Source organism: Olea europaea, chromosome 23 (assembly GCF_002742605.1).
Source record: "Olea europaea var. sylvestris chromosome 23, O_europaea_v1, whole genome shotgun sequence".
In the NCBI taxonomy this organism is placed as follows: domain Eukaryota; kingdom Viridiplantae; phylum Streptophyta; class Magnoliopsida; order Lamiales; family Oleaceae; genus Olea; species Olea europaea.
In genome coordinates, this window is record NC_036259.1 from 11,992,964 (window position 1) to 12,008,587 (window position 15,624).

General features: G+C 32.6%; 1 protein-coding gene across 1 annotated transcript; it reads left to right on the forward strand.

Moving 5' to 3' along the window:
* The first annotated feature begins 9,098 nt into the window (after positions 1-9,098).
* Positions 9,099-11,660, forward strand: LOC111372415. Its single transcript, XM_022994758.1, has 2 exons — positions 9,099-9,315; positions 11,168-11,660. Exons 1-2 carry the CDS (start codon positions 9,184-9,186, stop codon positions 11,591-11,593), a joined length of 558 nt encoding a protein of 185 aa, XP_022850526.1. The 5' UTR covers positions 9,099-9,183; the 3' UTR covers positions 11,594-11,660.
* Positions 11,661-15,624: the final 3,964 nt, after the last annotated feature.

The window sequence follows — 15,624 nt, forward strand, 5'->3', positions numbered from 1 at the left end:
GTTTCTGAACCTAATTGCGGTAGACATCAAGTCAGGAGCAAAATCGTCCAACTTTTTCTGTAAAACCTGAAACAGAAAACAAACGACATCGGTGCGTTCAGGACGTCAAAATAAGTAAACTGCCCGAAAAAAGTTCGTCGGAGGTCCGCCATGTGCCGCCGTTGGACCGCCACGTGCCGCTGTCGGAGCCATCGTCGGTCACGCGCCCCACCACAAGGAGCGCCTCAGTTTGCTGGTTATGGGTCCAGGTTCCATTTCGCCGAAAAGTCAATAGTTTGGCCGGAATTTGAATTTTTCAGATTCGGTCAGAAAATGGAGTAGCGATTTTCTTGTCGATTTTGATCGATTTTTGGACATATTTCACTCCTCCTAGCTCTGATACTAGTTTGTTGGGGATCCTAGGAGTTCAATCAACCAAAACATCAAACAATAGAAGAAATTCTAAGGCAAAACAATGAAAAAGGGTTGGAAAGACACAACCTGTCTTTGGCCGAAATTTCCTACAGTTTGTCTTCCTTCCCTTATGGCAGATTTAGGCTCAAGAACAGCCCTCCATGACTTGCAAATCACCTTCCAAGAGAGAGAGAGAAAAAAAACCGGCAAAGAACCCACCACCTTCAACTGAAAACCGAGAGACCATAGAGAAAGGAGAGGAAGTCGTTAAGAAGGGAAGAAAAGGAAAGACCCATGCCTCTGCCAAAAAAGTGGGAAGCCCTTATTGTGTCAACATCAATACCATCAAGTCAAAAACATCTTCCCCAAGATTAAATCCCGGCCGTCGATTTTCATCCAATGGTCCACAAAAATCTGAATAAATGGAGTTAAGAGAACCATATTCTCACAAGATATCTAAACAATACACAAAAGTTATTACAATATTTCATATAGATAGCTTAGAGCATTAATGTCACCGTACTGTGAGATTTGTACCTTTTTTTAAACATATTTTGAGAAATTTACGTTTTTTTAGGACTAAATAACGAATTAATTAAATTTATATCGAAGTGTCATAATAATAAATAGAATTGATAAAACACATGTCGAACAACCATCTTTTGGATCTCTGTATATTGTTATTCCACCATATTGCATTTCAAAGAAAAGTCCACATACTATACAGTGTTCTCTTGGAAAAGATTTTTTGAAATTATATCTCCAACCTCAGGACATGATGAATCTAGGTTGCAAAACACGACGTGAAATTTGAAAAGCTGTTTTCACAGTTGTACACAACCATCTTTGAGTGGCTATGAGCTTGTTTGAACCTCATTTTTTTTTAAAAAAAATACATTCTGTTATAGTGTTGGTGGAGAATGCGTGATTAAAAAATAAGAAAAATCTTGACTTTACGTGAAATATTATTTTATTAAAAATATGTGGTTGAAATGAGATCAAATCACAGTTGAAAAATATATTTTGATGGAAAAAAATGGGGCTCAAACAAGGGCTATATCTTCTATATCGATAAACGGTTTCTCACTCTTATTGAAGGTTTAGAAGTAAGTTGATGGTACTTCAAAACCATATCAAAAACTCCTCCTTCAATCTTGATTGACCACTCGAAATTAACATGTAAAATGTCTAAACGAAAGTCGAAATCTGAAAAAAAGGAATTTATTGTCAATGTCAAAAGAAATACATTGCGTGACTTTCAACTGAAAACTTACCATTAATGTCAAAAAGTAGTAATTTATTGCTACACGGTAGGCTTTCAACTGAAGACTTACCCTTAAGTTCTTGAACATAGGTAGAACATGTTACTTCTTTCAGAGATCTAAAAGAAATACATTGCATGACTACCTATAGTTACAAAAATAATGTAGATGGTTTTCATTCATGTTTTTCTTTTAAGGTGAAGACATAGGCTTGGTCGTCGGTTTTGTAGCTTGTGTGAGTCTTCTTTTTCAGGTTTTGAGTCTATTTCAGTAGTTATATTCGATGGTTGGAAGAGAGACTTTTTTGCATTTTGTGGAGTGATCTCGTTAGTGTCCGTGGAAACTTCATTAGCTTAGCTATCCATCTTCTTTTTGCCTTTTTGGATCTTTGTCGTTTGTACTTTCGTTCATTTCACCTTGATTGTTTATATCACTTGTGATAGTTGAAGGATTTATTTCAGTCATTGTAGTTGAAGCATTGCTATCAGTGATTGATGTGGACGAGTTGAATACGAATATGATTTCAAAGCCATACTCAGGTGAGTTGTAATGTTTTTTTGTCACCTTTAGATAAAAGAGCAGTTCTGTATCACTTTTAGTTTTCATGACGGTGTTGAATTCTGCATTTGGTTTCCGTAGTAGATAAAATATATGTTTTAGTGTTATGTCATAATGTTTTAAAGAAAGCACTATTGGAGGATGTTAGAAATAATGTTTTACTTTTTGAAGATAGTCATCATGGTATTGGCATTAGTTTCCAATAATGTCTCCACTGCATCTCCTATGATGGTTGCATCTAACGTTCCAGATTTGTTTTCTAAGTGTACAAAAGCATTTGCCCTATAAATGAGGGTTTCCCCCAATTATGTATTATGTTAATTAATGAAGAAATAATATTAGTATAGATTTGAATTTATATTTAACGGTAGAAATTACCTTAGGACAGCTTTTGTGTATTTATATTTGCAGAAGCGATGTTTATGAATTTCTCCAAAGTTTGCATTGGATATCTTTTTGCAATTGCTCCAAGACATAAACCAAAAGATAGAGATAGTAGATAGATAGATACATTGTGTGCATACAGTGAAAGTACAGAGAAAATAAATTGGGTCTCTGGATAGTGCAATCCGCCTGTTATTTAATGAATAGTACTCACAACTGCTATTATACTATCACCACAAAAGTCTCAATTGCAAATATTTAAATTTACAGTAAAATTTCACAATTATCGACAGCACTCATTAATGTGGGCCCACAATTGGAAAAAATTGAAAGCAAATACATGTCATGTTGCTTTTCTTTCAATCCAAACCGGTTAAGCATCAAAATAGAACAAAACTTCAAATTGGTCAAGTGCGAACACGAGTGGACAAAAATAAACAGTAAAAGAGTATAGACTCTTTTACAGTAGAGAGAAATATTTTTCAAGAGAATTAACAATGAAAATCTATAGTTAAGAACTTTCAACTTCTTTTATTTTTTATTTTTCCCTATTCTTGTAAACGTACTATGTGTTTAATTGGTTTTATTTTTCATATAAAATATCATTTTTCCACCTATAATCTTACTTTTATGGTACGTTCGATTGTCAATATTTTTCATGAAAAATGTATATTTTTCATCCGAATTCCTACTTTTTGTGCGGTTGATTGACTTTTTTTTTTCATGGAAAATATTTTCCCACTATTTGATCATATTTTCTTCAAAATCAAGGAAAATATTTTCTTTAGGGGGATTAGGATTTCATTTTCTAGGGAATCCACTCTCTTTCTCTCTCTCATCTATCAATTCTCTCTCATCTACCCAACAATAAAAAATTGATAAGCATAATACTTTTCTAAGCTGAAAATTAAATCAATTAAATACATTTAATTAATAATTTTCATACAAATAAATTCTAGGCAATTAAATTGTTTAAAATTTATTTTCTTTTCATATAAATTCTATGTTTGCAATCTAATGCATCGTTAGAATGTTTGGTTGAAAATTTTTTGCCATGAAAAATATTTTTCGAAGTTGGCTCCATGACCCCTATTTTCCTCAAAACAAGTAAATTTTTTTAGGGGGTAAATTTTTATTTTTTAGATGACTATTAAATAATATATTTTGATGGAAAAAAGGAAAAATAAAAAGGGCTATATCTTTCATCTGGATAAACGGTTTTCTCATTCCTATTGAAGGTATAGAAGTAAGTTGATGGTTCTTCAAAATCGTATCAAGAACTCCTCCTTCTATCATGATTGACCACTCAAAATTAACATGTAAAATGTCTAGACGAAAGACGAAATCCCAAAAAAAGGAAAAAAAAACGAAAAACAAAGACGAAGACGAAGATCACCACATGGCAGTCGTGTTTCATATTCAATTTCAATTATGTTACACATACATGTTCAAAAATAGGTAGGACTCGTGTCGACACATGACTGGACAGTTAAAAAATTAAAACAAAAAATTCAAATTGTTTGTTGCCAAATCAGTCTGTCTCCTTCTTCCCTGTTTTTAAGTATGACTAAGTGGCTTTATTCATTTAATTTTTGTAAACTTGTTCATAGGCGTCGACACATAGGGGCTCAAGTGTTGGCAACACTTGTACCTTAACTTATTTTTAAAAAATGAATTTGAAAGTGCTACACACGATTGAATAGATATTCACCATCCATTCAAAGGAAGTGTAGCTATATAAGATCAAGTTGGAATCATTTATAAATCATTCGAGTTGAGAGACCTTGAACGTGTAAGTGTTATGCCCTAAATCCAATCGATTTAGATTGTAAATATTTTTAATATGTTTAATGCATTTATTTTTGGCAAGATTTATTATTTATTTAAATTAATATTTTGATAAATAATATTAAATAATAGAGTCCAAAGATTCAAGTTTAAGTAATTTGTTAATTACAAGAAGTTATAATTGTGAGATGCAAATTATATATGATTGGATCTTGAATAATCCATGGTCGTAAGTAATAACGATATGAATAATAACGATATGAATATCGTTATAATGGATAGACCATCACGTGTGGCATTTTTTACTTGTAAAGTAAGTAGCTGATCTCACAAGCTAAAGTGTGGTGTCACTTTAATGAACGCGTGAATGTTTTGTTATAGAACGAAATATTGGAAACCCGCTAATAGATTCCACATAGATAACTATATAAGTGTCAGTGGTTAATCTCTAACGTTCGGTAATGGAATTGGTCTTTTGACTTGAGGTCGTCATAGTGCCTTGTACGAGGACAACCATGCTTTGACGGTGTTGGATGTTGCTCTGCCAAGGGTTGCTAATACGGCATTGTTCGAGTATGTTAAAAACCATATGAATGTTGTGAATGACTAATAGAGGATTCGTCACTCTTAGATAGTAAGAGATTGTGATCTGCATTTCGTTCAATTAAGTCGATAACGAAATTCTTGACCAAGGTATACTCATAAGTCGAAAAAGAATTTTTGACTCATATTGACTTAATAGTAGAATGAAAGATGTGATCGATAATCGAGATTGACACATTTTCATATCTCGTAATTGATCGGATCATATTGACAAATGAATTATAGTTTCATGGTCAACGAATAAATTTGGTTTTGTCATACCACGTGATATTTGTCGTCACATTATTGTCCTGACACAATGCTATATGCCAATCTGGGACGGCGAGTGTAAATTGGTGATAAATTAACCCTTTTAATTTATCAATTTTGATTAGATCAAAATAATATTTCATGTCGTTAGGCATCGTGATCGGAAACCTGATGGGTCGCACACAAAAGTGGAAGATTATAATTTGTTAATTAATTAATTTAACAATCGTTGAATAAATTAATTAATTGAGTTGGTTATTTATAGGCATGGACCAGATTTAATTAAATAGATTAATTAAATGTTGGATCAGGTCAGACCAAACTTGTTTGAGCTTATATAAATACATGGCTAGGGTTTTTTATTCGTAGAGATTTTTGATAACTCTTGCTAGCACAATATTAGAAAACCTTAGTGGCTGCAATTTATTCTCTGTGTGAAATTCATTGAAAGTTGGACAATTGAACAACTATGGGAGGCAGATTCAAATTGTTGGAACAAAGATAAAGCAAATGAGTTTGCAAATCCAAGAAAATGTACATTTTTTATTACAATTCATATCTAAATACAAAGATGAATTCTAATGAAAATTGAAACTCGTTTTTTTACATTGTGCATAATAAGTAAATTCCCAAAAGAACGTTCTTGTGATAGTGATATTCTTCTTCAATTATTGTTGACCAATGTGTATTGAAATTCATTGCTAGTAGTACAGTTGGCAATTTCGTTTGGACCACCAACGTATTACTTTTCGTAATAATTACTGGTACTCATAACGTAAAATTTAGCCTAAACTTCGAAAGTTGATTGCAACTGCTTCTATACTTATATAACCACTCAAAAGCAAACTTCCAAATAAGGAAAAACCACTTTTAACTAAGAGTAATGCTATTCGTAGTTCTTTATTGCTGTAGTCGTCCTACGTGGCATACATATGACAGGTGATTATTTGATATATTAACGTGGTAGCTTTTTTATTCATTAATGCATTAAATAACCACTTGCCATGTGTATGCCACGTAGAACGACTGTCACAATGAGTGACTGCAAACAGCATTATTCTTTAACTAATTGTCACCCAACTCAACACTATAAGATTCACTAATACTATTGTAATTAAACCAAATAATATTTTCCTCTTTTTATCAATTATACCTTCTTCAAATAAAATAATATTATATATAAATCCAAAACTTTTTCTTCATTTTTAACTACACATTTTTCAACAAATTATTATTTCAAAATTAAATTCTCATAATAATGAGAGTATGAAGGGGCCAGACGAGCGCTTAATTACATTTAAGGTCCTAATATTTGCTTTAATTGTAGTACTTTGTACTCGTGCCTATATTTTCACTTGCTCTCTAATCCCTAATATTCCACTAAATAAATAAATAATGACAATATATATTATTATTATATCAATTTATAAAACTAATTGGTATATTTTAATAAAATATTCAATGCAACTAACCCATTCCTCATGATATACTTTAATTTTCAACTACACAGTTTTCCTTAAAATAATAATATACGTAAATCGAAAAATTTTCCTTCTTTCTTAACAATTTATTTAAAAAAAAAAAAACACCATTCCATTCATTTCTTTACCAAAAAATGGAGGCTAACAGGGGTTCAATCTTTCTAGTACAGTAGTTTTGGGTTTCAAACCTTTGAAAGCGAGGTTATAAAATCTCAATTTATCTCACACCGTTTGTGTGAAAAGTTGATATTTTATGCGATTAAAGTTTGACATCAGGTTTTGCTATTCAGCTTTAAGTCACATATGAGATTTTTCATACGTAGACATTCAATTTTTTGATTTAAATGTAAGATTTAGCCTTGTTTGAGCCATATTTTGATAGAAAAATGTATTTTTAAATAGTATATTGATTAAAAATGTGTGGTTAAAAAAAAATAGATTTGCGTGTAATATTATTTTATTGAAAAATATGTGATTGAAATGATGTCAAAACACTATTGAAGAATGTTCCCCCCCCCCACCCCCCAAAAAATAGGGCTCATACAAGAGATTAGAAAGGATAATGGGACGGAATGGGATGAGATGGGTTGGAGGTGGAGGGAGAAGGCGACCATTAGAATTCCGTTTCGTCAGGAATTTTCAAGAAACGGTATAGGATTATAAAATTAAATTTAAAAAAAATATAATAATTTTTACAAGTTCGGAGAATTCGAGGATTTCTCGCCCTCGTTGTAGTTGGGACAATATGCGACATGTCGGGACGAAGTATTTTAAAATAATGCTATTTGCAAACCTTCACTAATATAATCTATATTTATGACTGTTAATGATTTGATGTATATCCTCACATATATACCACGTAGTAGGGGTGTAAGCGGTTTGATTTTACCGATTTTTGACAGATTTTCAAACCAAACCGTTTAAAACGGTTTGAGAAAAATTCAAACATAAACCAAACCATTTTGAACGGTTTGAAAAAAACTCAAACCTAAACCTAACGGTTTGGTCCGATTTTAAATCGTCGGTTTCGTCATATTTTTTTTGCCCGTCTACTTTTATGTTATTAATTCATTGAATTTAGTATATATTTATATCTCACTAGTAATAAATTTAAAACAAACTAAGCCCCTATTTGAACCAAATTTTTGGGACAAAAAAAATGAAAATTTGGACCGTTATTCCACAAGTCCAACCGCCTTTGTTACCTGCTATTTCATGTGTGGGACTCAGCCTCCTCTCCAATAGTAAATTTTCTCATTATGATGATATGAAAAATATGGCTTAAGCAGGGGCTAAATATATTTATTATAAATTTAAATATCAACTAAATTAAAGTGAAATCACAATAAACTAAAACATAGTTTTTTTTTTCATTTGTGTTCACCTTTTTTAGGCTAATGACGATACAATAACGTTACAATACAAGTCTACTAAATTAGATATAAGGTCCAAAAAATATAATTATGTCCAACAAAACATCGTGATCATCATATATGAAAAAATGATACTGATTAAACAAAGAGAATAACCAATCATAATAATAAAGCAATTGTTTATAATATCTAAACATAACAATTACACAAATTTACATTTGTATGATGTTACGAAACATATATAATTTCAAATTCTTACCTTAGTTCGTTCCAAAAAATTATTGATCTGAAACTTTATTTGTAGCAAATATTATCACCGAAGGTTTATGATCTCTTTGTCTCCGATTTGGTATAATGGATTTCAATTCAACTTTGAAGAGGTGTGAAAAATCTGAAAAAGAAGTGTGTGGTGCCGGTAGCTCAAAACAGTGTTAAGTGTCGACTGGAGGTCATCTAAATTTTGAAGAGGAAAAATGATTTTGATAAATTATGTTAGTCTTGAAATTATTACATATATATTAGGATTATTGGATAATAATAATAATAATAATAATAATAATAATAATAATAATAATAATAATAATATATCTGTATTAGAAAATTAGAATTGACAAAAATACCCACAAATGACAAAACTATTGAATTTTACATATTTGGATGAATTTTCAAAAAATTTCATTTTTTCATTTTTATATATTTTTTCGCCGGTCCGATTTGATTTTAAACCGCAATTTAAATTCTCAAATCTAAATCAAACTATTTTGACAGGTTTGGTTTGGGTCAAAATCATTTCGTTGACCGGGTCCACGTGGCACCAAACCGACGATTTCTAAAATGCGATTTCAATTCGATTTTCGATTTTACGATTTTTACTTACAACCCTAGCACGTACTATGAGTACAACACGGAACGCTTTCCCTAGTCGTAGAATATTTGGTGGACAATAGAAAAGGATCAGAAAATCAGATGATGCCACGTGTACAGCATAATAATAATTTCTTCAAATTCTATGAGCAATTTTTTCCCGTCCACTCAAAATTGATACTACAGTACTGTGTGTTTTCTCAAAAATCCAGTGTGATTTGAGCATAGATGACGATTATGAAGAGCGTCGCAAATCCATTGACATTCTCTTCTGCACCATATTCCCCCCTTAAGGTTCAATTCATGGCGGCACAGCAAAAGCCAATTCCTTCAGCTACCAAAACCGTCGGCTCTAAAAAAGTCAGTTCATGATTTCAGTCCCAATATTCAATTTACTGCTTGCATTTTCTGATTTTGTATGTATATATGGAATTTGTGTATGTAACTGAGCGTGTTTTCTCGGTTTAGTGTAGGAGGGGAGGAAGAAGAGAAATACGACGTCGCAGTGTAGTTTAGGGGAATTAAGCGGCGTCGTTTAGCTGTAATTTTTGCCATGTTGAAGTAAAACGAAATTTGTAAGTGTGTTTTATGGATTTTGTTTCGGAGAGGAGGAAGAAGAGACGGTACAACGTCGTAGTGTAGTCTAGGGGATTTAAGCGACGTCTTATTGGTGAACTTCATTGAGCTATAATTTGAGCGATTTTTCGTATTCATAGGAAAAGAAAAGAAAATAAATTGAAAGAGGCTTCTGATGCCAAGAATTGAGCTTGAATTCCTTTGTAAATTGGTGAGATAAATTAAATGTGATATTTCCTCAAAATTGTTATGATCAGAACCTCTGTCACGCACATATATGTGTGCTTGTGATAAACAGATAAAATTGACATTTTAAGATGTAACTCTAAACTCCATAGGAAGGATAAAAGTAGCCAGGGACCTTTTTTAGTCAATGTTAATAGATTTCCATCTTTTTTCTCACAAAAACCATAATAAAGACAATACTAAGACAATTTTCGAGGAGTGGATTTGATTGGATGAAATTAATGAATTTATAGAGTTTGATTTATGCAGCGTATGTTTGGGTATATATGAAGATAAAGAAGGTAGAGAGGAAGAATAAAAGAAGAACAAGTTGAATATAACATATATAGTGGTGTTTGTGACTTTGTGTCAACTCAACTCAGATGAATAGAGGGTCAAGTTAGTCATGTAGGGATCGGGTTGGCCATTCCAACCTTTCGTGGAAGTTTCCTTAAAATTTGCTTAACTGCCTTTTTCTATTAACATAAATAACATTAAATAGATGAGATTTTTTCCTCTACTAACATCATTAACATCCATTGCCAAACTGCCTACAATTCTAACCTAAAGCCATGGAATTGTTAGAAAACATTAAACCATGTTACCGTTCAAATTCAAAAGTTTGACAATCTTGAATATAAAGAAGAGTGAATGCTTTTGAGTAGTCCAACTTAATATTAATTGTTGTACATCTATTCTAACACCTTATAGATGCTCTACATCAAGTTTAGTTGATCTTTCTCTCAACATTGCAACACGTCATGCATGCTCTATATATATAGATATTATGATTCTTTCTTCGTACTTTTTCATTATGCTAGGTATTGGCCTTAACATTGAACTTAGAAGTGATAATTTTTAACTCGAATTGATTTTTCATGAACTTCAAGTTTCACTGGTTTGAGTCTCCTTAGCACCACTGAGGTGAGTATCCGGCTGTAAGGTTCAGGGTCCTGTGGGATTAGTCGAGGTGCGTGTGAGCTGGCCCGAACACCCATGTTCATAAAAAAAAAAAAAGAAAAAAAGTTTCAAATAGAATAAAATTTTTGTCATAATTCATAAGTTCATGTATTCGTGGTTGAAATATCTGGCGATATAGAAAATGGATTTTCCCATTTAGGGGTTCTTGATTGTGCTTCCTACTTTGTATTCCCATTGTAAACTGGTGTTATCCTCTGTAATTATGAAGTTGGCATGTATTCACATTGGCGAATCTTTTCTTCAAATAAGAAAGAACTGGGAAAATAAATACACAAATCGAGATATCTGTGTGAGTAAACATAAAATCTAAGAAATACTCTTGTTGAAACCTTGTCGGACAAAGAGCCACAGTTGGTTTCTTTTCCCATTTGGTTGTTTATATCCTATCATAGCTTCTCATGCTAAAAGAAAGAAGCTTGTTACAATGCAGAGTACAACTGTTTTCCCTCTGGGCGAGCCCGGCCCTCGAGTGAGCTCCTTAACATCAATGCCACCAGTGAAGCTGTTGACACGCGTGGAACAGCTCCGACTCCTAACCAAAGCTGAGAAAGCCGGCCTATTATCGGCAGTAGAGAAATTTGGGCTATCCTTGTCTACGATTGAGAAACTTGGCCTCCTTTCTAAAGCAGAGGAATTTGGTGTCCTTTCAGCTGCTACCGACCCGGGAACTGCTTCGACTCTTCTGAGCCTGAGCTTGGTTTTGCTTATTTTGGGTCCTTCGTTTGTCTACTTGGTGCCCGAAGATTATCCATGGGAGATTGCATTGCAGGTTGTAATTGCTTTGCTCTCTGTAGTTAGTGGATCTGCTGCTTTTGCAGCATCAAATCTTGTATCCAATTTGCAGAAATTGAACTAAACTTGCAGAAACAAGGAATTAACTCTATCATTCCTCTGCTGCATATTGATTTTCGGTTTGAATCTTATATGCTCATAATTTCATTTCTTTCTAAAATTGGGACTATTTAGCTCCTAATTTGGATTAAAATCAAATTAAAATCTAAAGTGAAAGTCAACATTAATTAATTTTTGAACCTCACATTATTGAAATTCACAACTTTCAACAATACATTTCTACTCAATATCTGATTTTAATCCACATCAAATAGGCTTGCTTAGTTATATTTAAAAATATCAATTACACGACCATACCAAATGTGAACTAACATACACATTGTATTTTGCATTTAAGGGTCCAGTTGACAAGGTTTCTAATCTGTTTATGCTTTTTGCAGGAAAACCACTTCGAGCCAACTTTCTCTAAAATCAAAATGTACTTTCAAATTTTAGAAGTCGTGCAAAATGGATCCTAAATCTATTATCTATCCATCAGATCTAATTAATATCATATGATTAATTTTAGTAAATGTGAACTACCCAAATTCAATTAACGTCACAAAATAAAAATAAAAGTAACGGTCCTAATCAACGAACAATGCGTGTGCACCACTGGGCCCTATACACCCGCATGCTTGCACGATTGAGCACAAAAGGTGCTTAACACCACAAAAGGTGCTTAACACCATAGTCGCACATGGACGTACACTCGCACTCGCATCCGCCCCATTAGACTATTTTCTTATGCGGCAAGAGTTGTATATTATTGTGAATCATTTATTAGATCTTAATGGCTAGTTTATAGTACATTTGTGTGTGACAGAGAGTGGAGTTAATAGGTAGGGACGATCTAGGACTTGCACTTTTACTTTTTCTGCTAAGAATTGCATTATTGATGACACGCTTTTATCACTTTTTACATCACGTTTTTGCCTTCTTTTCAAAGGGTCATGACTCCGAAATTTTCTTCACCATCTCTAACGTTGCACTAAATTTTGTACCAAATTAAAATTTATCTCCAACCATTACACCATATGAACAATATTTAATCATTTTCTTCCTTTTTTTATTCTTTATAATTTATTTATTTTATAAATATATAAATTACTAAATAAATTATTACGTTAAATTACGTAAAAGATTAAATTTATTAATAAATATAAAAAACATAGTATAATTAATAAAAACACTACAGCAACGAAAATATTAAATCAGGCCATCAGAAAATAGTACATTACATTTCGAATTTGGATATTACGATATTACGAAGTGACAAAATTTTTGCAATTTAATTCTGAAAATTCATACATGTATCGTTTTGTTTAAATAAAATTAGGTTATCGTATGTATGTTGTTGTTTTAATATATTTCGTGTTAACTTTTATAAATAATCGTGTTTATTATATTTTAATTTTTTTCTTCTTTTAATTAATTTATTAATTATTGTTTCTTACATTTAAATTTATTTTAAATGAAAATAATAATAATAATAATTTATTGTATTAAAAAATATATAGCACAAATGACACAACTACCATTCATCAATTATTTGGAAAGGGAGAACAAAAGGGGAAAATAGACTTTCATCACTTTGCACCATTTTGCACCAAAATGGTGCAAAGTATAGTGTTGTATTGAAACAACTTTACACCAAAAATGATGCAATTTGATGATTTGGGGTTCACATTGGAGATGCCCTCAAAGAATGACAAAATTTTGGATAGTTCTAACTACCATATTAAGGGTTTTCCTTTTTTTGCCCCCTCCATTCTACAATTTAGTATTCTTAATAGGTTTATGCATTTAAGAATTTACTCTCTCTCTCTCTCTCTCTCTCTCTCACTCACACACACACACACATATGTCCCACTAATTGTTGGATTGGTTAAGATGATGATTGGTATGGAGTGGTTGACAAAGGATGATGGTGATGGATCTAGTAGACAGAAATTTTGTTTTATTTATATTATGAAACCCAAAACTGAAGTTTCATTATGAAGATTAGATTGAGCAAAATGAAATGGGGACAATATCGACACAGTGTTATCAATTGGGGAAGTGGTAGCAAAAGAATCAAATGAATGAATTATTTTATTTCAACCTCTTAAGCATAAAATATTCAAACCACGGACACAAACTCTTGTCCCTTTAAGTGGTGCTATAATGTTAGAGATTACGAAATGCACTTGGTGGAAACGTGTTTCGAAGATCTCCAGTATTGAATGAGCTGGAGAGCATTTAATTCTATCTCATCAATCTTTAGTGCATATTCTTTTGCAAAGACTAAGGCTAAGCCTTTACCAAGCGCTAATGGCTCTTTGTCACTTGGAGAAAAGTATGTTGGATCGCTCATGCCTAGGAAAAACTAGCAAGGATCCCACTTGGGCTGGCTCCTTTAATTTAAAGGCTAGCCATGCCGAGCTCGTAGTATAATCCATGCATTTCATTCTAGCCTGGGCTGGCTAGTGAATCGAGTATTTTATAGGTTTAAATTAGCACACCTTAAGTAGGATTGAAATGTCACAAATTACAAGTGCAATTGATGCAAATGTATTCATATATTTCAAGTGTCGAATGAGTTGGATAGCATTTGATTCGACCATGCCAATCTTTATCTCATCAATTCGCAATGGACATACAACGTACTAACTTATTATTTGCACTTTGTATGACCAACTTTTTATAAACATTTAAAAGCTACACAAGCAAGTAATGTCAATAAGAGAAAAGTAAGTTGAGCGGGCCGGAAGGCCTAGGGTATGGGGACCGTCGAAGAAGAGGTGCATTGACCTAGGAAAAGCCTAACACCGGTCGCACTTGGGCTGGCTCCCGCTATGCCCGACTCGTAGTACGAGCTCACATGTCCCGGCGTAGGCCGCCCCGAGTCTTTCTTTAACAATGCCTTTCATTTCTAGATGGGATGTGTGTGTGTGTCTTGCAAAGAGAACTGAGGAACTGTCTGGTATCTGGGATCCATTTATAATTGCTCGTTTCATTTTCTGACACATATAGCGACAATACGAACCTTCTTGGGATCCCTACCTTATATATCCCTTTCGCTGCCTTCACTGCAGTAAACAGTGTACACAGACACACTGCTACTGTGCTACACACGCAAAACCCAGAGCGAACTTAACTTTTCTTACCCTAAAAGAGTGAAAACATAGTTCTTTCATTTAGTTCTCATCACTAAATTAAGGTTGGTATTCGACTAGAAATCTGATGAGATGAATATGCATATATGCTCAAAGATGTGGTCGTAAAATTTACTTGTTTAAACCATATAAAACAATGTTATGTATGGAGAAATAGTGAATCCACATTTCATGTCACGTTATATCTCGTTTTCCATCTATCCGTGAACTTTATAATGTGTTAAATTGGCTTTATTTTCAATGTAAAATGTTATTTTCCACCCAAATTCCTATTTTTTGAGTGTTTGATCGATCTTTTTTCCATGAAAAATATTTTTCAACTTTTGATCATGTGATCATATTTTCTTAAAAAACAAGGAAACCATTTTCTTTAGAAAAGGGTGCTTTTTATTTTTTAAGTTATTCATTATCTCTCTCATTTACCCACTAATAAAAAATAGATAAGTATAATATTTTCTAGGTTAAAAGTAAACCAGTCAAACACATTTAATTAATTATTTTCATATAAATAAGTTTCAAGAATTTATTTTCTTTCAATACAAATTTTATTCTCGTAATCAAAAGCACCCTGTTGTATATTTGATAGTGTATAAATTGTACATCTAACTGAATGCTTGAATAATAAGAGATTAATAATTATGGATTCTACGAAATATGTTGATAAAAGGTACGTTTTACTTGCTTAATTATAATTTAATGCACTAAATAAGGTTAGGCTAATTTGTGAGTTAGGCCTGGTTATGACAGATGAGTGCAGAAATATCAGTAGGGAGTAGGGATAAGTGCCTCTTTGATTGCTGCAGTTTGGCTATATTCATAGATAAGGAGCTGCAGCCACAACCCTTTCTTCAATTGATGAATTTAACAATCCAAGTTATTACTTCTATCCAAAGTAAGC

Excerpts from the sequence above, each read along its gene's own strand:
- LOC111372415 (XM_022994758.1), top strand. The coding sequence starts at position 9,184 with ATGACGATTATGAAGAGCGTCGCAAATCCATTGACATTCTCTTCTGCA. Across the intron at positions 9,316-11,167 it reads AAACCGTCGGCTCTAAAAAA|AGTACAACTGTTTTCCCTCT; the intron begins GTCAGTTCATGA and ends GTTACAATGCAG.